The 24,172-nt window shown below is 45.7% G+C and overlaps 1 protein-coding gene across 1 annotated transcript; it reads right to left on the bottom strand.

Moving 5' to 3' along the window:
• Positions 1 to 2,269: 2,269 nt before the first annotated feature.
• Positions 2,270 to 21,439, bottom strand: LOC144152086 (uncharacterized). The gene is made up of 5 exons (XM_077683293.1): positions 21,281 to 21,439; positions 13,430 to 13,627; positions 7,311 to 7,809; positions 4,892 to 4,950; positions 2,270 to 2,455 (listed from the first exon to the last, which is right to left on the bottom strand). The coding sequence occupies exons 1-4, from the start codon at positions 21,315 to 21,317 to the stop codon at positions 4,923 to 4,925; spliced, it is 762 nt and encodes a 253-aa protein (XP_077539419.1). The 5' UTR covers positions 21,318 to 21,439; the 3' UTR covers positions 2,270 to 2,455; positions 4,892 to 4,922.
• Between the last annotated feature and the right edge of the window lie 2,733 nt (positions 21,440 to 24,172).

Below are 24,172 nucleotides of genomic sequence, written 5' to 3'. Positions count from 1 at the left end.
GTAGAACATGGCGGTTCGTCGCGAATACGCGTGCACAAAGAAAAGAAATCCTTACATTTAAATTTTAATAAAAGTTCTGACAAGTTCGAAAGCTTTCTGACAACAAAACTGCGTCAGGAGTGCATCAAAACCTTCGCTGGAAGTGCGCCCAATCGATCGTGAAACTTTAAAAGACCGAAATCACGAACGAAGAACAAACCCGTGCCGCGCGAGAGCAGGCAGTGCGGTTTAGGCAGCTGCAAACCAACTCTGTGCTCACGCCGGCGCTGGCGCGCTACGTGTGCCCGGAGGTGTTTGACAGTGAGCAGTGCAGTGTGTGTGGAAGTGCAACAGCGACTCTTACCCACATTCTCTGGGACTGCACTACGGACCTGTGAACACCCGGGTCACACCCGAGGGGCTTACCGACGGACGTGGTGTGGGCTATGCAGTCAAGAGACTATGAAGTGCAGTTGCAGGTAGTCCAGCGGGTCGAGGCGGCTCTCGCCCGGCAATCCCGACGGCGGGCTGATGCCGCGTGGGACCGAGGGATGCGAGCCCTCGGGACCGCCCGCGGTCCGGCCGGCCCGAGTGGAGGTCGGGGGGACACCGCGCCTTGACGACAGGCCTAGAATAGTCGGGCTGTGGGCGATCCTGCGTGGTCCGCCTGCTGCTTCCGTAGGATTTTTGATCCAATAAAGTCGATTTCTCTCTCTCTCTTCTTGATCGATGCGTGTATTGTCTTATCTAGAACTGTTCCTCTTTCGCGGTTTTCAAGTAACCGCTTTGACACACTGGGATCCCGGTTTCACGTACGCGCCGCGTGTCCAGAGACCTTAGCAAAGCTTTTCGGTCGACCAACCTATCTACGGGGAAATGCGTTACTTGTCTGACAGGACACCGTCGGACCCGCTAAAAAAACTTTCGCTTTAAAAGTGCCTTTCTGTTCACTGGTGCTCGTAGGCCTGCCACAACATTCAATTCCACATTGCCAGGTGGGTACCCAAAGCAATAGAGTTTCTTACAATATACGCTAGAGAGGAATCTGACACTAGCGTCAATGCGGCTCACATCAAGACCGTCTGTGTAGTCATGGACCGCCATTACATCATGCGCTCGCCTTAGTTTTTTATATAAGTGGACAATAAAACAGGCTGTTTTAAAGCTAAGGAAGAAGGAACTAAAGCGTATTTTTGCAGGAACGGTTGTGCCTACTATTCGGCAGGCCAAGCTGGTAGTTAACAATGATGTTAATATTTTGGGGGAAACTCATTAGAGACTGTTATTACTTTTATCATTATTTCAGAGAATAAGTAGTTTGCATAGTTTGGAAAGCTTTTTGAGCGTGCCTAAGAAAACGTCGTCTTCGCGGTGAACCGGTGCACCGACCGTCAGCTACAGTTTAACAAAACTTATTGCTGAGCCAGTTGGTTAACACTTGAAGAAAAAAAGAAAACGTGCGTTAAACAGTCGCGAACGGAGAGAAGATATGACTCATACAGGCGCTCGTATCTGACGAATTTTGTCTTCGTCGAAGTACGTTTTGTTTCTTTTTTTTTTTCGTCAGCGACAACTTTCGCGGCGGCATATTACCCGCTCAGTCATACGTCCTTTGACTGCGGCATGACCAACATCAGGTACGATCACGCACTGCCTGCCTTTTCACCGAACACGGCTACCATTTGTAGAGCATGGAGGATTTTGGCTTCCTCGTAGCTCGTAGGTGTGTTAATGCGTAGTGAAGAAAGCAAATCCCCAAAACCGCTTAAGCATCCAATTGTTATGCCAAGCCCAGCCAAAAGCAGGGGTCTTCTTATAACCCGCACGAAGACATTGATTCCCAGGTGCAGTTTCCTCTCTTGTACACTTACTAAGAAACTCTATGCCCAAAGTATAGTGGCTAGAATATTCTAGGCACTATACCCAAAGCCACAGTATGGGCAGTCCATTACAAGCCAAGCCAAGGTCGGCTTGAGTAAAGGAGCGTAAGAAAGGTCTTGACTGAGAAAAACTGCCCTCGCCGCGAAGTTCCTATCACAACGATCACCAAACCAGATCGGAGCAATTGATGGCTTGCTCAAGAATGCGTGTGGTGATTTTGTCCGAGCAAGGCGAAATTACCAAAAGCACAATTCATCTTTATTTCTATTTTTCAACATCTTATATTCGCTGGTATAAAGTATAGCTTATTTTCTTGCCAGAATAGCCTTAGCAATTGCTCTGGCGTGCTTACAAATGCATCCCATTTTTCATGCTTGAGTTTCAAAGCAATCAATGAATGCGTCAATCCTGTGGGGCAGATTCACAAGGTACTTTTATTCCGCAGCTTTCTAGGAATTCCGCAGACTAGACAGTCCTTGAATAGGTGTAAACCAAATATAGGCAGCATAAAATCTTATCGAAGTCTTTTAATTCCGTTATCCAGGTGTTTTTGTGAAGTTATGCCGAGTTGTCTTGCAGCACAAGTCACCGCGACCTGGAAAAACAAGGTTGATTGGGACATTTAGGTGTAGGATACTATTTGTTGAAGGCATTAGTAAAACTTCTAGGTGGTGTTTTGGCTTTACAAAACTTGGCAACGTTTTTTTTTCTTTACTGCACGGAGAGTAATGAAATACATAATACAAGCCAGCCTATCACAGTATTTTTTTATCAATTCTAATGCCGTTACATGTTTTTCAACTCAATTTGGTGCAGTTGAAACGCCAACACGATAATGAACTCTGTTAATACGCATCAGAACAAAAAATTGGCCACATGTCAGCTAGCTTCAAAAGTAGCCTAAAAGGCAGTCTTCTGCCACCCCAGCCACGTAATTTCCTTTTCTCTTTCGTACCTCTCACGCTACTTCCTCCTGTCTCGTCTTTCCCATGGTCAATATATGGAGGTTTGCTGAATTCAATTCAAGCTTCCTGCTTCCGCACACTTGCGCGCCATCTGCTAGAACAGCGCGCACTGTACCTGTATCTTGCGTTTTTTGTCCTGCTTAAAGTATAGATCACAGCGACATGTCTTATTTGAAGGTTTTTTTCTCGCCGCTTCAACACCATTTTAACGTGTTTTTTTTTTTTTCAGTTTGCTATCCTAAAATCCAATTTCTAACTAAAGCAATGCTGGTGCTCTCGGGTAATAGTTACATTTTGTCTTAAGTATGCGTCAAGCTTGCCTTATGCTGAATAATGTGGACACGTATGAGACGTGGCAGCGGTTCTCAGTTTGCCGCAAAGAAAGGAGATACGTGATCAATTTCCTGGCTTGGCGGCAGGTAGTTGAACCGACAGACCGACCAAATAGTTTCGCGTTTAGGTAGCTCTGCATGACTATCGTCTTTACAAAGCAAACTTTAAGATTGGTAATCCGTAGCACTACTGCACTTTCGTCTGCGTTTGTGACACTGGCTCAGAGTTGTTTTTAAATGCGGAGGCGAGAGTAACGATACCTATACTACACGCTCTCTTTCTATTATGTGACACAAATTGTTGCTGGTTGCTGTCTTGTCGTGCGTTCTTAATTATAATAGTACGGACAGTGCGTCAGTTTCCGCGTGACGGTAAAGTATACTTGCGGTAGTTTTCCTTTCGTAAGGAAGTAATTTCACACGAAAAAACTTTGCTTAGTTTTCCCAAATGCAGTTGGAACCTGGCTTTACTATGCAGACGGCACTTTTCTTCTTGAAAACGGGCATTTCTTGAAAATGTGAATAACATACATTGTTTCGAACAGTTTTTGTAGCGTATTCTTTTGGAGTATAATTCTTTTTACTTTAACCTAAAAGAAAGATATGTGCATTATATTAGGAATTGGCGTGGGTGTTTGTCTTTTATACCAGTTGCGGAGAATATTTCTTTTCGATTACAATGACAATTCTCTTTTGAATCTCTTTCTGCTGCGTGTGTAGGTCCGCAACAGTGCGCAGGGAGGTTTATCTTGAAAGCTGCTCCGAACTAAATCTCCCCTCACTTGCTTTCATTTACTGGCTTGCTTGCTCGGTAAGTTCATTTTCTCACTTTGCACGCTCTCAGCAGCCTCCTCAGTGAAGAGTCAGCTACCATTTGTTGCAAATTATTTAGGTCAACCCTTAAATGTAGCCTTTAAACCCCCCCCCCCTTTCCTTTATTCCCTAAGCCGACGGACGTGTGCACCCTCCCTAATAAACTTTTGTTATGTTATTTAGGCAAATTATAAAACCTGAGGTTGTGCGCGGTTTGTTCAGTCGCATCGTTTACAATCACAGTGACCGGTTGTTGCCTATCTCATCTCTCTCTGGAGGCCCAGGCACAGCTGTTAACAGGAATGCATTTGAGAGGGTTTCGCGTGTCTAACCCGTGGATTAAAACTTCTGCTGGCTATCAGTGGCACTTGACAAATAGTGCTGTAGCCGCAGTTTTTTTTTTTTTTCGTTACAAGCATTTCGTGAAACCAGGTTTGGTGATGAAATAGGTGCGCAAAATAGAATTCACAAATGCACTACCCAGATAACTAATCGCCGGGAAGTGTAATCTGTTTATACACTCGGTTCATTCGAATTGAGATCGCCTTGAAAAATTCGGTGTCAAGTTAATCTTCTATCTATATCCAATTGACCGTGAATTGAAACACTCATTTTGTGTTCCTTGATACATTATGGCCCTCTCTAAACTTTCAGCCTCCTGATACATTATTGCCCTCTCTAAACTATCAGCCTTCTATTTTCTCATCCAAGAATGCTCTCGACATATAGGCTGAATTCTTTTCAGTGAAGATATGCCTTCCTCACGTCGTGCTGCCGGAACTCTACATGTTTTGAATATGTGCGCAGTCACACGATAGCTGTGAGATTTCTTTAGGAATTTGTCCTGTGTTTTCACACGCAAGCCTGTGGTCATCTCTGCGGTGTCGAACTACCGCGTACTGAACAGCCAAGGCTACTTACAGGTTTGCAGGATTCAGTGCCTAGTGGCATTTCACTGAGCGCTTGGACCGCTGGATGGGCTGAAAAATACAGAAAGTCGAAGCGTTGCGCATTTGTCTCTATCATGCGGAAACAGTATGTCGGGGGCGCACTTAAGGTGTCTGTGTATGCAATTTAACAAAAAGTAAGGCGTAAATCAAGTGCGAATATAACGTCATACAGTGGGAATATTCTCTGCAAATACCATGCTGGCTCAGCTACTATTCTATACCTGTATAAGAAACTATGTGCGCGATGACGTCGAGCTTCTGCTCGGATGTTGAGCAGCAGGTTCAGCCCTTTCCTGTTCAAACCATGTCTTTTTCTGGCCAGGCCGGCAGGATTTCAGGAAAGCACCTCCCACGCGGAGGTCTAACTCGTTCTCGCTCTCATTTTCTTTCATTGATTCATTTTGTTTGGCTGGTCACCGACATCCCTTAAAGAATAGTTCCCTGCATGAGCAGTTTTTATTTTTTAGGTACTTTATAATGAAAGTAGCACGCGATAGCTGAATACGCTAAAAAAAGACGTGAAATGAGCCAGCGTGCCAAATGGAAGCACCCATTTTTACTCGTATAAAAGTAAGGCAAGTTCGAGAGGAAAAGTGAGTGTGTTCTTGCAACCACGCTCGCTTCCTTAAAGGCAGAGAGCTACTTGGAAATCATTCTCTTTTCATGACTCTCTGCGTTTCAAACACCGGCACGGCCTGTCGCCTGTACGTGCATGGAGGCTTTCTCGCGCTGTGCTGTCCCGTAGACTCTAAGCTGCCACCAGCTATCCGACGTCAATCCGACAAACTTCAAATGCCAAAGCATGTGCCTGGTCATTTCAGATACCGATGAGATGGTCGTGGACATTACAAAGGCGCAAGGCATTTCATTGCATTTCATCGCCATACTGGAAGCAACGGGGCATTTATTTTTAGTGAGTCGTTCATTGTGCGTACAGACGTACTCAACGGAACGCAGCCCGAATAAAAGGGGCCTGCCACGAGGTTCGGTCATAGCGAACGAAAGAACTCTGCAGGATGCAGAAGGGGCCGCGGCCGCCGTCACCTCCAACGTTGAGGGACTCGGCTCCGCATGCGCGTGTAAATCGCAGGCGACTTCGAACAGTGTAAAGGTATGGATAAAGCACGTTCTACATGGTGCGAATTTCGCGTGCGAATTCCCAGCTGCAGCGCGGCGCCGCTCGTGCGGCAAAACGATGCATTTCCTTAGTTTAACTGCTGCGACTAAGTGCCAATGCTAAGCGGCGTTCACAGTTTGCCATAGCAACTAGAATTGATCGTTTTGCCGCACGCGTGGTGCCGCAGCTGCGAGTTCGCAGGCAAAATTCGAACCATGTAGAATTGGATTAAGGCGCTGCGCGCACTGGTTGTTCGCCCTGGACAAATAACCTGTCGAACACAAATAATGTCGCTTTAAAAATGTAATTTCCGAGCGCCGAACACAGGAAATGTACTTTTGTATGTGCGCCTTAAGATTTTGAATTTGGATAGTATCCGTCATATCCACAAAGTAACAACAAACTTTATATCAGACTATAAAGAAGTAAAATGCTGGAAATGTTCATGAGCGATTTATTAAAAGTGCTTCCCTTGCGTTTGTTTTTTAGTTTTTAAATAATGCAACTCAAAACGAATATTTGATGGCAATTTAGCCGGCAAGCTGTAGCGTTCTGAAGTTGATAATAGCAATACACGTTCAATCGTAACTTTCACACTTCAAATAGTGGGCTCTCAAATATGTCATTTGGATTTGAAGGAAGACAGAGAAAAGAAAATAAAAGAAAAGAAAATAAAAGAAAAAGGTTTTGCATTTTCTGTGAACCGCCACATTAGTGATACGATTCTCACAATGAGGGCTCAATGAAGTATCTCTTTTCTCTCCACAGGCGGGGATAGGCCGCTGTTTCCCACACCCCGGAGCTGATCTCAAGTTTGTGAGTTTTAGTCTCGCCCTTAAAACGCTGTGAGCGGTCACTGAGATGCCGTATTGCTTAAAAATGGCTCACAACTACACGGGTTACTTGTTTTTGTATTTCTAAACATTTTGGAGGCAATACGGTCGACCGTTTTACTAGATATATCTACAGCTCTGCTTTACCTCCCCCCCACTGATCATATTTTTTTAGCAGAGACAGAGTGAGAGAGAGCCATCCATATCAACAACACTCACTATTTTGTGAAAGTCGGCGGCGAACCATGCCAGCATTTCCGACAGTCATTGCTATCGAGTTAAATTTTGTTGTCAGCGCGTACCGTTCCGTAACAGCGCAGAAGTGCAGATTTACAAACCCTGTATCAATGACATGTTCTTAACGTTCCAATGATTGCTACTATTGCCTATACAAAGAGGCTTCGGGAATGAAATGGCGAAAGCGGAAAGCCAGTTCTCACCTAGGGACGACAGCAGGTCCAGCAGGTCCAGAAGGTCCAGCAGGGCCAGCAGGCCCACTTGCTGGTCCTGCAGATACAGAGCCAGCAGGGACAACCACTGATACTGAAGATGCAGGCCCAGCAGGGCCGACTACTGGTCCTGCAGATGTAGAGCCAGCAAAGTTAGACACGCCGGCGGGCCCTCTCACGTAGCCATGATTGACTCCATAGGCTGGGTAGTTCCCATAGCCTGTGTAGCCATAGCCCTGGCCGTAGCCTTGTCCGTAGCCTTGTCCGTAGCCTTGTCCGTAGCCTTGGTAGCCGTAGCTTGGGTAGCCTTGGTAGCCTTGGTAGCCGTAGCCCGGGTAGCCTTGGTAGCCATAATTCGGGTACCCCCAGCCAGACTGCCCATATCCTACATTCCAAGTATTATAAGGGCTTCCATATCCTCCGGCACCGCCAAGTCCTTGGTTGAAGCCATTACTTCCGGAGAAGCCGTAGTTGCCGCCAAGGCCGTAACCTGCAAACGTGTCCGAAAACAGAAAGAATCCACAGTGTATACGATCGCGCTTGGAAAGCACTCAACTCATCACATTTTTTACGGACATGATTCTAAATGGTAAACATTCACTAAAGAGACACGCGAGATAGGCCACGATACTAGATGACCACCTGAAACAAGACCTAATCGGCCAACTTTGCACGCCAGCGTGTCCGTGCACTCGTTCGCTGAATGCCTTGTAACTATTTTCTTAGGCTCCCATGCATTGGAAGCACAGATTGGCCCTGACTCGGACTCTCGGAAACAAGCTATCCCGTCCAAAATAGCTGCGTCTAGATTAAAACATTATTCTTGGCGAACAAATGTGATCTTGCAATGTGAAGCTTATATTCAGTGAATAGACGGCGCGTCTATAAATGACCCAGATGTAATTTGTGTCAAATTTAATCATAGCTCGACATGGCAATAATTCGATATACAAGGCGGATCAGAAAATAACGAGATCAGGCCGAAATGCACAAGCTTACTTTCATACCACAACAGACCGCAAACGCTGCTTCGTAGACGCAGAAATTGCCGGCACCGTTAAACCCCGCGGTATTAACTCGTCCCATTGAATAAAGTAGTACCAAAAAGGCGTAAGTCAGCGTAACTCGCTATGAATTTACCGATCCACAAAGATCGCTTGCTTTTAAAATGTCCCACACTTCTGCGCCTACTGATGAGCCCCACGGTGTTCACCCATTGTATTGTATATTTACGCCGACCCCGTTACCCAAAGAACCCAAGTGCATGGCACGTCCCCTTCTTCCATTGCAATGCCGGAATCAACCAAGAGTGACTTCTGGTTACTGCTGTACATCATCTGACTCTGCAAGCGACGGGCTACGACGTTTGCGATTCGAAAGTGTGATCGTAGCTTAGAGCCCAAAGAAATATAGTACACTGAAACTTCACTTGAACTTCGAGGGACCTCAGGAAAAAGCTTTTTAAAGTGAAAGTTGACTCAACTGAAATAGGTATGTTGCAGCTTGTTACCACATGCGAAAGGAAACATGGGATGTTCGAACGATGTTTCAACCCATTTATTTGTTATTCTGTTCATTTGCAAGCGGATATTCACTATTTATCACCATTTGTAGAATGCAGTAATCTTTTGCTGCATCTGTGCACTTAGGCCTGCAGTGGTCATGAATTGTGGTGATGAAAAAGTGGTCATGAACCATCAGCCCACGTAAAACATCCAGTTTTTGGTCTAGAGAATGGCGTTTTCATTTGGTGCCCATGATTAACCAACACGCGAATGCCTTTTCTTTGTAGTTGCAGTCGTTGTAGGGCTAAAGCTGAAGCTGTGGCTATGGCTATGACTTCGGCTGGCTACAAGACTATCTAGGTGGTATATCCAGTTCAAAGTTAAAATGGGCCCTCTTATTGGTCGCGCGGCAATGAAACGCTGTTCTCAACGAGAAATGTGCCACAAAAAGTGCGTGTTGTGCTTATTGAAGTGATCAATGTGACCTGGGAGACGTAAGATGGTACCATGGAATAAGTTCGTAGAACTGAAATACGCACTGCGCTGAATTTTGTTAAACTGAAGCTCGTTTGCTTTGGGTTCAATGGCGGTTCAGTGGGGGATTTGAAAAAGTTTGTACAACTGAATGGTTCGTTTAAATGACGCTCGTTCAAGTGGTATTTTACTGTATAATACTGAAAGCGACTTGTTTCGCCACTTCTAATTACGTCCCACACGTCCCATTCGCTTACATATATTTAATGTACATTGATCTCGGGTTTTATAGTTTGCATTGAAATTTCCAAAGGTCATTTCCAAAGGGTCAAACAGAGAAGAAATCAATTGTTGCAACTGACGAGGTCGCGGGTTCGATTCCCGGCCGCGGCGGCCGCTTTTCTGATGGAGGCGAAAAGCAAAAACGCCCGTGTGTTCGAGATTTCGGCGCACGTTAAAGATCCCCAGGTGGTCAAAGTTAATCCGGAGCCCTCCACTACGGCGCGCCTCATCGCCTGCGTTGCGTCGGCGCGTTAAACCCCCACGATCAATTGTTGCAACTGTATTTTAAAAATTGACATTTTATTTCAGTAAATAAAATACTATCTGGCCTCATTACTTTTTAGGGCACAAATAAAGCTTCTGGACCTAGTAATTCCCACCAGAAAACTGGTGAAATGCGAAAGCAAGTTTGTCGATTTAGACAGCCTCTGCCCGCGTTTTGAACAACCAGTAAAATTCGCCATTTTACAAACAGAGATACCTGTATATGCAACTATGAATGACGTGAGAGAAAATTAGCGTGGGCTCGCAGGCGGATGTTCAATTGGACATCCTCCTGCGGACAGCCTCCGAGGTGTGCACTTGAGTTCTGAAAATTTAATTTAGAACGTGCAATGTCGGAACGCAGTCGGCGGTTTCATCACTACGCTTCAGTTGAAGCAGAAGTTATCTCCAATAGGTAGAAAAATTATTACTCATATCCTGGGTTATGGTAAAAAAAGATGCTCAGGCTAAACTATTTAGTGTACTTTTAACTTGCCAGAAAAAAAGGTGGTGCCTACAACGGGATCATTTTATGATTGAGACATAATTTTTTAGCCAAAATTATGTTTAACCCGATCGTATCAATGCCTTCTGAGAAGGTGGCGCAGATAGGGTGAGGACCGTGAGGTATCGGGTTTTACCTAGAAACGAATAACTGTATGCTTTACGCAATGATGATGCAATTCAGCCAAAAGTAACAAACCATGCAATGCGGGCAAGAGTTCCCTGGTGTCAGGAAATAAGAAGATGTCATCAGGTCCCCTCTACAATTTTACTTCTGGACTTCCCTCTGTACTAATAATTACTCGAAATATGTATATATGAAAACTTATAATAAACACCCCTGAAAAAGGTACAAACAGTGTTAATGCGAGACCGCCATCCGGAACAAACACAAAATAGGACGAAACGGAGCCTCTGCATAAAATCTGCACATAATTTTTATGAAGAAAGAAGCCAAAATGGTGCAAAAGGCCAAAGGGCCTTACCACTCATGCACACGCAGAGATTTTGGCGAAGGTTATAGAAACTCCAACTATGAGCTCACGTGTAATGCCCGCTTCAATTACCGATCGCCGAGGATTCAATGTCCCGTAACTTTTATTTCGGGTGATATTCAAGTTCTTTGCGTCCACAACCACAGATCAGCATCGTAATTCCACAAGATTGCATGGATAATGAGATAAGCCTCGTGCATCCATTTCACTAGTATGATTTAAGGAATTTTCAAAACAAATGTTGTGTGTTCAGGGTTCACTGTTGCGAACAAAATTTCCCGAGGTTCCATATGTTTCTGAGACGTCAGGCGTTCTGTAAGGCAGGAGTTTCAAGCAAACGTCCCGGTGCGTGCGTGCGCGTGCGTGCGTGCGTGTGCGCATGTGTGTGTGTGTGCGTGCGTGCGTGCATGCGTGCGTGCGTGCGTGCGTGTGTGTGTGTGTGTGTGTGTGTGTGTGTGTGTGTGTGTGTGCGTGCGTGCGTGTGTGCGTGCGTGCGTGCACGCGCGCACTATTAGCACGTCGTCAGCAACAACGCCGCACGCCGTTGGAAACACGATTTGGACCCGAAGCTTATACCTCTCATCACTTGGATACGCATTTTGAGTACATTAGTTACTAATAGGCACCGTTTTCAAGATCAAAACATGACTTAGACATCAAGAAGGGGCCTCGGAAAGGGGGGATTGATCAAAGAGATCCTGAGTTCCCCCTGTTGTCAAAAAGAAGGAGCCCAGCCTCTCTGATCTTGGTACAAATAGACAAGTCATGGCTCCGAAACCAAAAATGGCTGTAGTGGTCCAGAGCGCGAAGCTCAACACGACAGTCATTTTGGCCGTGCCAACGTCCTGTGTCTCTGAAGGCTAACCCTAATTTAATTCCCCATTCATTTTGTGTCTTTTGTCTCATATGTCTTTCTTTGTGTTTTATTTCGTGTTTTCTTTCGTGTACTCCGTGGAGGGCAAGCAGCTTTGCAGGTCATCCGCTTCCACAGAGTGGAAGGGAACTAATTTTTTTCGTATAACTTGTTACTAACACCTTACTATCATCGGTGTCATGCGATTCGTGTTATGAGGTTTACTTCCCATAATTTAATTCACGATATCGACTGTATCACGAGTGAAGGCACTTGATTATTAAAATATTGTCACGCAGTGAAGAAGGAAACAAGGTTCTTGTACAAATTAGCGCTCGGTGAGAACTTGTGCTCCGCAATAAGCTTAAAATGTACACAAGCGTCGAAGAAGCAGCCAAGCAATGCCTAGGCGTTTGCCCGATGAGCATTTAGCTCTCAGCGTTGATCTTTCTGGAACCATCCAATTGGATCGAAAACATTGTCGATCAAAGAAGAAATGTCTAGGCCAGTGTCGGCAAGGGAAACCCTCTCTCTATAAACCAATAAGATTACCTGGCGCGGCTCACAACAAAAAGAGCAAACGTTCTCATCTCGAAAATGTTATGAAAGCTGGGCGTTGCCAGGACATAAACAAGGGGCGTTCCGGGCAATATACTTCACTGTTAAATTACATACTAGGTTTGAAACGAATAAAAAGCTGTGAAATAAAATAAATGTTGTTTCAATAAATATTTAGTTGGAAAAGCCGGGTAGACCTGTGTGAAAAAAACTTCAGACGCCGAAAGAAAACGCCCTCTGGTCTCTAGAAGCAGAAAAGGCAAAAATAAAAGCTTCGCGTGGATAAAATCTCAGTAGCAGAAAACTGGGAATCGAGCGAAGGGTGTGCTTCAGCTTAAAGGATTTACTGATGATTACGATTCTTCATAATGCAAAATTTGGGCGCAGCGCAAACTGCAGCCTTCTCGGTGACGGCGCATAGCTGTCTTAGGAAGTGGTCGCGTCATCGGCGAACGCACTATGGCGGCGGTACTCTGGTGTTTTCTCGCAGCAGCACGTCGCCGCCGCCGAGCCTGTCTGACGCGACCTCGGCGTACAGCCCTCCCACTCACACTTTTTCCATCTTTTATTTCTCGGCTTTCGTCCTCTTCCTTCACTCGGTTACAACAAAGCCGACGGCGACGCAAAACAACAGGAGCGGGCCCTCAAGAGTTGCGCTCTAAAAATCCGCATTCACAGCGGTTGTTTTTACATCCACCCCGTTTAAAACCCTTTCGGAGCCACTGAACTCAAGCTTGCGTGTCTCATCACTTGGACACGTATTTTGAGCAGGTCAGTTGTCAACAGGCACCATTTTTAAGACCATTAGAGTCGAAATAACAGTATGTTCTGGTACATACATGTGTTTCTTAGGGATGACCGGTGTCAATTGCTGGGGAAAAATAAAATTTCCTCTTACGTTTTGCCTAAATGCTGTGCCACCTCTATGTACCGTGCTCAAAAGCTTCGCTGGTCATCCACCTTCGCACAGTAAAACGGCTCGTGATTTTTTTTTTAGATGTGTTGATAGAATTCGCAAGAAAGCTTTTTTTTCTAATCCCGCGCTTCGCTAACACAGACCATACTTTACGAATAGTTTTGTTTGGTTACTTCCTGGAGTCGCGACCACGTTCTTAACTAAGAGCAGCCATTTCGCATGATAAAAAGCCGGCAGCAGTTCAAGCACCGCGTACATACCTCCCCACTGTCCGCCGGAGCCGACAAGGCCAGTAGAAGCAACGCCACCAAGGTTTGCGCCGACTGATGCGCCGAGGTTAAAGGATGCTCCCGGGAATCCACCAGGTGCGGATCTCGATGCGCCTCCAAACAGGCCTCCAGTAAGCTTGCCTGATGCGCTTGCGTCGGTGTGCAGTCGCCGCCCGTTGACGAGGCTGGCTGTGCAGAGAACGTCAAAGAATTGAGCGGCCGCGAAACTCGCAGGTTACAATACAAAAAGATGAACACAGCGTGCGATTGAAAAAAAGTTGCAGATGATATCTAAGTTTAGGTCTTGAAGGGACACTAAAATGCATTAGTCAAGCTCCTGTTCTTGCTTGCACTGCGTAGACTAGCTCAAATAAACACACTTTTCGCCGTTTATCCGGTCGGTATTTATTTTATACAACCCGAAAGAAGAAAAACTACATGCGCGGTGTGCCGCGCAGCCGCACCAACTTTAGCAGTGACGTCCATACGAGGTGCTACGTGGTTGGACGATGTCCGAGATTAGAATTTAAACCAGTTTCGGTTCGGTTTTGTGAAACAACATTCTTGGCATCCGACGTTATCGCTGGCTGGGCATTATCGCTATCTCAGTAATCGGGATACCACTCTTCTGCCATGTTGTCGGCTGTAAATTCGTCAGATAAGCCTACCAGCCTGGCTTGGAATCGTACATTCTCTATAGTGATTGTACGAATCCACTGCGTACGCCTCGGTTATAGACGAGGCGTACGCAGTGGATTAACGCTCTCCACGTCATCGCAGACGCTCAAATGCGATGCACTTTTCCTACACTTTTGGAGCTTGCCTGGCTCCTGCTTGTATCATAAAAGACGTGTTCGCACCAGTCCAAGGGACGGCTGATTCTTGACTGTGCCCACAAGCAGTCGGTGCTTATGGCAACACCAGGGCAACGAGAACTCGCCAGCGCGTCAGTGTCATTCTGCACGCATTCTGCGAACTCGCTCGTGGAGCACTGAACGTTACAGCGCAAAAATGGTGAATTAAGTATAGAAAATATTGTCTCAAACAAATTAACTGAAAAATAGCAATAAACAAAACACACTGCACTCACGGGGATTCGAACTTGCGACTTGCAAAGAATAAAACGAGTACTCCGAGTACTCGGCCATACACCAGTGGTGCCACAGGGGGAAATATAAAGTATATAATGTGTAGCCAGTTTACATGTTTGTTTAGTTTTAGCATCGCAAGAAGTTTAGATTGCTATTTCTTGTATAGCGCTCATGCAGTCAGCGTCCCCCGATTTCCCACAATATCTCATGTCTAGCGGCTGCATTCCTTAGACCGAAAAGCGTTCGCACATGTGTGGTCGTGCTGCTGACCGCTGTGCTAGTTCACCCAGTGCAAAATGTGCTTCCCGCACCCTGGTTTTACGCTGAATGATAAAAGTTTTGATTGATTTTATTTCATTAGTACCTATATTAACTTCGCTGTCTCCTCTTTCGCCTTCAATTGGCCTTAGATGTTTTTACTAGCGTATCAGTCAGCGACGAATGTGGGCTCGTGTGCAGTGACTTGGACTCAGAGTTTGATAATGTCTACGAACTAACAAACCAAAGAAATGCACATTCTTCCATGCACAAACGTACCATGGCTTAGATTCAACTGTGCGAACGAATTGCGAAGACCCGCCGGGGGCCGGCCGAATAAATGCTGGGTCGACTGATGCTGTCGGAGGGCCGGCGAGCCGTGCAGTAGCGCAGTCAAGCCAAACCGTCTTGTTTTGACATCATACGAAATGTCATAGGAAATCAACAAGGGGGACGCAGAGAGGAGGACAGCATTTTTAAATTGATTTTTCTACTGAATAAATTCGCTCAAACGCAGCGAGAGAGGTCGAAACACGTCCTTCAGACTCCAGACTACAATTTGAGCTAGTAATTTCGCGATGTTTACGAATCACTTCAGTGTCTCTTTAATATTTACGACGCAATAGCGTTGCTTTGACGCCGATAGAGCATTTGGAGCGGTGCTGCTGCATTCACGATTTATGTGCTACGAGCGCTGAAGACTAGCCGCAACGGTTTTTAATCGCCATGACACATACAAGAAAAAGGTCATCTACACTTGCATGGCCTAAGATGTGGACGTGAAAGGTAGCGGCTTCAGGCTTTTGTTCTATTTGAGCGAGAAGGCGACAGTGGCAGTGTTTCAGGGCGCTTATTTTCTAGCCTCCTGGCCGTACTGAACGTGTCGTTTTTGCTGAGAGAAAGAGAGAGAAGGAGAGAGAGATAGAGAGAGATAGGGAGGGAGGGAGGGAGGGAGAGAGGGAGGGGGAAGGAGAGAGAGATAGAGAGAGATAGGGAGGGAGGGAGAGAGATAGATAGAGAGATAGAGAGAGAGGTAGAGATAGAGAGAACGAGGGGAAGGAAGGGAGATAGAGATAGAGATAGAGAGAGAGGGAGGGAGGGAGGGAGGGAGGGAGGGAGGGGGAGAGAGAGATAGAGATACATAGAGAAAGAGAGAGAGGGAGGGAGGGAGAGGGAGAGAGATAGAGATAGAGAGAGAGGGAGAGAGAGGGAGATGGAGATAGAGGTAGAGAGAGATAGAGATAGAGAGAGAGGGAGAGAGAGGGAGGGAGTGAGGGACAGACAGACCTTTGTTGAGTAACAATTTGGGCGAGTTCGGGAATAGGGAGCAAGCATATGGTAAAAAGCTCATGGGCAGAACCAGCGCGCGCAGGGGTGGCTGACTATCTTCCACACGATGGTCGGTGCCGGTAGTGCTTTTCCCAGCCGCTCCCTTTGTGCTAAAAGAGAAAATACTTCTCTGATTTATTCTAAGGTGGGCTTTATCAAAGCCCAATTTCAGGACCTTCCTGATGACCGTGAAAATAGGAAGGTTGAGGGCTTTCCTGATGATGGTGTTTATGTGGTTTTCTTCGGTGTTGGTAAGTTTGTGGTACGGCAACCTGTACGATATTCGCCTCATGGCGAGTGCCTGCACTAGTCTTATCGTTTATTCCCTCATTCCTGCTCTTCCCATGCTTGACTGCTTCTTTGCAATGCGAACAAATCCGGTGAAGATTTTCTATATTTAGGCGGTTATGATACCGGCTCTGCCGCTTCCCAGTACGGTCATGTCGGAGATTCTTACGCGACTTTTCTCTGGGATGACCTCCTTACCTATTTTAGCGTGATTTTCAACTTCACCGGTGCTGCCATCCATCATTCGCAAAACTCAGCTTGGGGCGGTGACAAAGCCGCGGGAAATTAGATAAGCACACTAAAATTTGTGTAAATACGTGATATATACCGGGTTTCGTTTCTTATTAGGACGCATATTAGTTCGCTTCTGCTCATAATTAAGGCCTATTTTTGAGCTACTGGCGTTAATATTTTGCCGCATTCTTTAGAAAACAGTACGTTGGTTCCCGCATCACTCCCGATGAGCTAGCGGCTTTGGTGTGATGGCGTCAGTTGCTGGCACAGCTGGCGGCTGTGCTGGCTGGGCGCGCTACCAACGACAGGGTACAAACTGCACTACGCAGGCGCGACGCCAGTTGAAATCACGTATCCTTCCTTAGTCGCCACCGCAGTATCATTGCCCTCCTTTCCACTACCCAGTTGCCGCCGCGTCGTATTTCGGATTTAGCAAAGCCCTCTCATTTGGCTACCTCAGTCGTAGCTTCCGGTTGGGAGCGATGACGTATTTTCCATGCGCTCCCCACCAGACACGTCCTCCACCACATCTACCCCACAATCTATCCCCACCAAAAGTGCCCGTTTACCCAGCCCTCCCACTACCTGGCTGGAGGTGACCGGGAGCTCCTCACCAGAGCTACAGCTCCTGACCGCCACTAGGGCTCAGGAGTACCTGGCACGCCTGACCCACCTAAGGGACACTCGCCAGGACTGAGCCTCGCCAGAATTAAAAGTTTTTCTCTTTCTCTCTCTCTATCTGTCTCTCCGCAGACGCTTTATGAGTACGGCTGATAGCGGACGGCTAGCGTCTACGGCAAAATTGCAAAATTAGTAGAATAACGCTGTCGCGTTAAAAACATTGGCTGTGGCGTTGCTCAGCTATGCCTGGGTGTGCGTAGCGAGAGGTACGGTTAACGTTATTGTTTACCTTGGTTCTCTGTACGGTTACGACACTTCTCGAGGCGTGCGGCTCGTTCTTACTCCGTCTGCTCGGCTCGCTACGTCCACTTGGTTTCGTTCCGACGACGAAGCCTGGCTTCTTTCAGTGTCTCCGACTCACTTTTTATATCTGCAGACGAATCCAATTTAGCCGACCCTTCTATATATTCGATTTTTTTCTCTTGTATTTGCGAGCGCCGCGGCCAGCTGCAGCGGGTAGGGAATCAGCCGCCGCAGGTTCCCTAGGAACCGCTGCCAGCTAAGGAAACGCTCAGCTTGCGTTGCGGCCACCGACCACAGCGAAAAGGCGAGAATACGGCCATTGTAGCTCTCCTTACAAAAATGTCGACATTTAAGTGGCGCTCCATATAGCAGGCTAGCAAACGTTTGGAAATGTGGCCGCCATATTGGCGATGCTAGCCATTTCGTGAAAGCTACAATGAAAGGTTTGGACGTGTGCGCATAGCATTTGATAACACGGAGAGAGAGAGAGAGGGACAGAGAAAGACGGAGAGAGGGAAAGCCTTAGGTAATGCTAAACAGGTTGGCCCCGCTCGCGGCAGGCTTGCTATTTCAGGTGGGGGTGAGTGTAGGGTAGCGAAAAAAAAAGAAGAGGCGGCAAAAGGACTTAAAAACAATAAATAGAAAAAGATGATAAACAAAACAAAGTAGCGCTGACATTTAAAAAATACAGTACCACAAGAAACGTATCTCAGTACCCTACGGCAAAGGCCCTTGGACAATTCTGAATCAATTAGAAAAGTCAAGAGAGCTCTTGCCCCCAGCGCCGCGTCCACGTGATTACGCCACGGTCCAAGAAAGTGGCACGGTTCTAAGGCGTTTCCTCGTCGCATTCGCGCAGCAGTTCTTTTTGCTGTTTCTCGTCCTGTAGAATATAGCGGACAGTATGAAGGCTGTAGGAGGAAGGCAGTAAATTTAGCTTGGCTACATCCTAGTTTGTTTTGCTGCGCGCGGGAAAGAGAAAATAGGCAAAAAAGAAGAAGGGGAAAGGTTGGGGCAGAGTGGTATGCCCAACACTAGGGCACTAAAGGTTCAAATTCAGTGACTGTCATTGAAGTGCCAGTGTATAGTCTTATGTTTAAGTTCGTCGGCGGCAGGAAGCGTACGAATATCTTAGTCGCCTTCTGAGCTGTTGACAGAATGCCAGTGACATGAAATGTTCTCCGAAAATGGCCGCCGAGAGTCCAGGTTGCGCAGTGCTGGCGACAACTTTTTTATTTAAAACGAGCTTTAGCAGTTGACGCCGATGTGAAAGAAAACTCTCCACCGCATAAAAAGAATATCCAACGAATTCGGAGGAGCGACGCAAGATATTGCGCGCATCTTGGTACAAAGCACACTGATTTCCAGAGCAGGCTACGGGGGTCTAAATTTCCACCTAACACAGTCAAACTCACTAGATCGAAAGCCTATCCCTTCGTGTAATTCCGGAACTCCCACACCACACGAAGGTGAAAGAACTTTACAGATACAGCCAACATCCTCTTTGAAAGGACATCATTGCACATTGAGCTCGCAACGACAATGCAAGGCACCTTTTCACCGCACAAGGCCAGCTCCTGCTTCAGCACGACGACAGAACACTATGACCGGGCTCACTTCGAAGTGGCAATATCTCCGTTGGAAGACACGATCGTGAAAGCCCACAGGCCTCTTCTGGCAAAGGTAACCGCAGGAACATACGTTCAACAGAGGGCCACCAAAGCGCTAGACAGCTGCACCCCGCTGCACACTGCGCAGCAAACCATCTTTGTACGTGGATGGCGTCATGAAGGAAGACCGATGTTTAATCGCAATGGCCGCCACTGACACGCATTTCTCCACAACCGACGCGATCTCTACACTCGAGCTTGAATTAAAAGCCATCCTCCTTGCAATGAAGACAGTGATGACGTTGAAATCTCCCAAAACATCGAAGGCAGTAATATATACAACAGCTTGGGTGCTCTAAAGTGACTAAGGGGACCACCTAAGCGCAACTCAACACTTCATCATATAAAAGAGTGGAGCAAAACAATTGGCCATAGCCACAATGTTGAAGTTCAGGTCAGGTGGATTACCGGCCACAGTGGCAACACGGGCAATGAGGTGGCCGACCGACTCGCGAGGGAGGCAAGACGAGCGTTCTAGAGGTTTGCTTTTGTTGAAACGTAGCGTTGGCTTTGATCCTTAGCGCATTATTTCTATCCTGAGCTTATTATGGTATTCTTCGCACTCAAATTGCCTGTTTTCTTTTAAATTTTCGCACCTCCAGTCGCCCCTTTCTGCAGAAATAAATTATGCCACGTCTCCGAAATTCAGTTAAAACTAGCCACAGACAACTTAAAGCCCGAAGCAATGTCGTGAATGAACATAAACGTGCGTGTTTTTATTTGCTGATTGTATAAAGTACAAGGGGAAGTGATTTTTCGGGCTCCTCCACGATGGGAAGCAAGAAAAGGCGCTTTTAACACTTCGATAGGCGAAGGAGGGGGAAATTGGTAGCATGTTGATTAAGTTCTGAATGCACCTGTTCCAAATTGCTTGCTCACAGAACCACTAATTTTTTCTCTATGCCTTGCCAAAATATTTAAACAAAATATATCGACCAAATATCAGAGGCCGGTACCGCAACTATAAAAAAAATTAAGTGAGCATTCTAAACAAAAACGTGCACGCGTAATTCAGTGACTTTTAGGGTTCCGGCAGGGAACGGTGCTTTCTTATTTTCTTTTTAGCTCAGTAATGTCCGAAATATAGGACACACAAAAGACAGCGTACTTTTCAGTCCTAAGTTTGAAAACTGCCGGTATCGTATGCCAGAAAAACAGCGTGACCGGAAGGAAATAACAATTATCTCTATGGTAGCCGGGTAAATCCTGGAATAACATTCTTAATGAGTGCCATCTTCGTTTTTTTATCAAAAATATTTCTGTTATAACTCATAAATGCCACCCGAAATGGTACTGATAAGCTCCCAGGGATAATACATGCGATGTTGCGAGCTCTGCAGCTTTTATTCAGTATATTGTCACTTTGATTGCGGTTTATTTCAGGGCCGTACCCAGAGGGGGGGTTTGGGGGTTCGAACCCCTCCCAAAATCTTTTCCAGGCAGCACGTAAGCAATACTTACTGTTGCTTTCAGCAAAACTACCCCCTTCCCAAAATTCATGAATCCCCCCTAAAAAAATTGCTGGGTACGGCCCTGGTTTATTTATAGAAACATGCCGAGTCACACATGTAGCTTCTCTAATTATCCCGAGAAAAACAACATAAGAACGCTACTAGAAAATGCTACAAGTTCAATCCCTTTCTTCCAGCAATTAAATTTCACAACACAACGCAAGGCGCAAAGAAGTTACTAATGTACACGTTTTCTTGGCTTCATTGTAAACAGCGTCTCAATTAATTGACACGTGCAACTGCGCGTGCGAGTGCGAAATAATTTGTAGACCCTGTCGTAAATACCATTGAATGATGAACCTATATATTTGCTTCGAAGATAGCTGGTACCAACTTGATTGTCAAAACAGTTCCCTAACTTCGGGACCTTCCTTTATATTACAATATCTCTTTCAATAAACCTTCCATCCCACGACAAAACAGGCTTACTACTGTTTTACGCTGGTCTACAAAGCGACAGTCTCTAAAGATCGAGAGCCGTTTAGCAGTTTCTTACCAAAAAAAACACATAATAGTGCATAGACAACGAAATCTTACCTGCCGAAAGAACGCATACGGCAAGAAGAGCCTTCATTTTGCTAGGCCTTGCACGCCTTCTAGTGAAACCACTGGTGGTCCCATTTTGGCGGCCACTTTTATTTATAGGGCTTGCGCGGGCCCGTAGAAATTTCTCTCGCTCTTTTGGCAATGTTACCTTTTGTCATTTGTTCAGACTTATTGTCTGACTTTGAACAAAAAGACCTCCAGTTGTACGCGTGAAAAATATGGTCGTTGCTTCGGAAGTCATGCATGATGTCAAACGTTAACCGAATGTTTCAACACTTGCTTTTGTATTGTTTTGGAAGGAGAACACACTTTCTCAGAAAACGCCAGCAACGCGCCCTGTACTTGTTCCCTATGAAAATTCTGATGGTGCGAAATAAGCTATGCAACATTTATTGCTAGCCACACAGCCTCACGGGTTCTTATATACCCCTTTGTTTCTTTTTGACGCGGTATGTATACATTTATATTTTTTCGGAAGCAACTCGCGCGCAGGTCGAACACGAAGCAAGGCAAAGCTACGTTCGGCCCGCACACGAGAACGTCACCTTTGTTCTTCGTGCTGTTGGGGCCTTTGACAAAAAAAATATGGTGTTCAAGGACGTTGCATAACTTTTTCGAATTTTCACCAGCTGCGAATTACCATTGTGTACCGAGCACGCCTACGGTCAGGCGAAAATGCAGCTCAGTTTCAAGCCAATCTGTTCTATTTTTGAGCACGTATCTCGCGTTGCTTTCGTCATGCAATCTGCTTTTCTTTTTCGCCGTTATTCTACTATGGAATGTGCTGCGATCGTGCAGTTTATATACTGTTTGCTATATAAAAGGTTAATATACTGTTACATAAAGGTTGTTAGATATACTATCGTGCTTCACAAAACAAGTAATGCGGATAAACATGTCTATTACCTTTTGTTGGCAACATAACTTCTTTTGTTGCTAGCCTCACAATTTCACTTGTCTAACACAGCGCACATTTAGTGTGTGACCTTGCCTTCACTTATGATAAGAAAACTACATTATTCATGAGGACATTTTTCACCTAACGTATTATTGTTACGCACAATACGCATACTTTCTACGAGTGGAATAAAAACATCCTGCAGCTGTATTTCCGGGTGGATTGTTGCGGAAACATGGGTTGTCGTTTGTAACGTTCTGTGGCATTTTAACGAAAGGCGCGTAGGTATATCCAATTTTTGAATGTTTTTCTACGCTTTAAAGGGGGAAAAGGTACCAAGATTTAAAAAAATCATCAGCCATTCTACACTTCGATGGTGGATGAGTAGCGAAGCTTTTAAAAACGCGCGACATAGAGGTGACAAACAATTTCGGTATAAAATTAGCGCGGTTGAACGCGGTTAAACAAATTTTGTGTATTCGATAAATGATAGCTCGGTTTTTGCGCCGAGTTGGCGCAGTTAAAGCGCGCACAATTGCACCGCAAGGCAAACCACAGACGCTTATCGGTGCAGTCGCCAGTCTATAAGTACGAAAGCTCATGCAGAGAACTTGGACGCGGAAATCGCAGCCGTGTATATTTCATTATGGCATTCGCCTGTACTCTTTCCCTTTATCCCCCTCTCCGCTTCCCTCCCCTTGGAACGAACGAGAGATTATACGCTTTCACTGTGCAACCACATGAGGCGCTGGCTTGACTTGGCTGAGCTTGAAGGTCAATTTGACACTACGAGGAGCGAGCCATTTTCTAGGTTTGGCATGGAGTATTAAGGTTCGTTTATAATTTGAGCTATGTTTGGTACTGGGTTATCGTGAGGTAGATTACCAATTGTCCCACGATAACTGGGGCGATGCGGTAATTCAGCCTGGGCACAGAGCGCTAAAAAACAAGCAAACTTGTTCGTCTTAGGGTGTGCTTGTAGCTTTTCCTGCTCTTTTTTATGAGAGTCGTTGTCCACATTCCGGTTAAGAAAATTACCTAACTGCCAGCACTCGTATAATTATTAACCTTGTTTCATTACTTTATACATTTAAGGAACACCGCTTGCCCCTACGACGAGGCTGTAGCAGGGGGGACATGATAGACAAAAATGTGTTTGCGGACAGCCCATGTACAAATATTACTTGTAGAGGTGATACCGTGTAAACAGCGCAAATTAAATCATGTATGTTATATTTACGATGAAAGGTGTGCAAAACTTACGGATTCACGCAATAAAGCCTCGATAAATGGCAGTATAAGCTTTAAGAATCATTATTCCGGGAATCCTGCTGAAAAAAATTGTTAGAATTTTTTTTACAGATTTCTACAGGCAAGCATATGACGATGCCATCAAGCAGAGATTTCCATTTTTTTAGTAGTTGAGGAAACAAAAGGCTTAAAGAGTCAGACAACCTATTTTTGTGGAGTCCATGTCCTCTAGCTCTCATGAAAACCAGCGGTTAATACAGTGAGGTAACCACAAGACATTTCCTAAAAAAAATGGCGGAAATGATTTTACTTTGCACTGATCTTTCTTACTTCTGAAAGGTGGCCAACGTGACACTACAGTTCATGTACAGACAACTCCGTTGGTTTTATTTCCTGATTCAAAAACCGCATAAAGGAATAATAATAGATTTCCCGCAATAGCGGGGTTAACCTCTCAAGCGTTGTCGTTCCTTACAAGGGCCAAGTGCCAGTTTTTGTTAACTATAGTGATTTTTTATGTTTAAGGTCACTGTAGGTTTGGCGCGCTGCCATGAACGACATTTGATTTATAACCCTGTCAAAAACAGCTGAAAAGACGGTGCAAATTCTCCACCGACACATCCTTCGGACCATCACGGGCCTTCCCAAGTTCACCGATCTACGGAAGCTACGGGACCTTGCACCCCTACCGCCAATCGAGGACATCCTCAGAGGCGCTCAGTCGTCATTGGACA

This window comes from Haemaphysalis longicornis, unplaced genomic scaffold, assembly GCF_048455015.1.
Source record: "Haemaphysalis longicornis isolate Haplotype H1 unplaced genomic scaffold, Haemaphysalis longicornis Haplotype H1 scaffold_9, whole genome shotgun sequence".
NCBI classification, from domain to species: Eukaryota; Metazoa; Arthropoda; class Arachnida; order Ixodida; family Ixodidae; genus Haemaphysalis; species Haemaphysalis longicornis.
The sequence above is the reverse complement of the archived record's forward strand: the minus strand, read 5'-3'. Positions and strand labels throughout refer to the sequence as shown.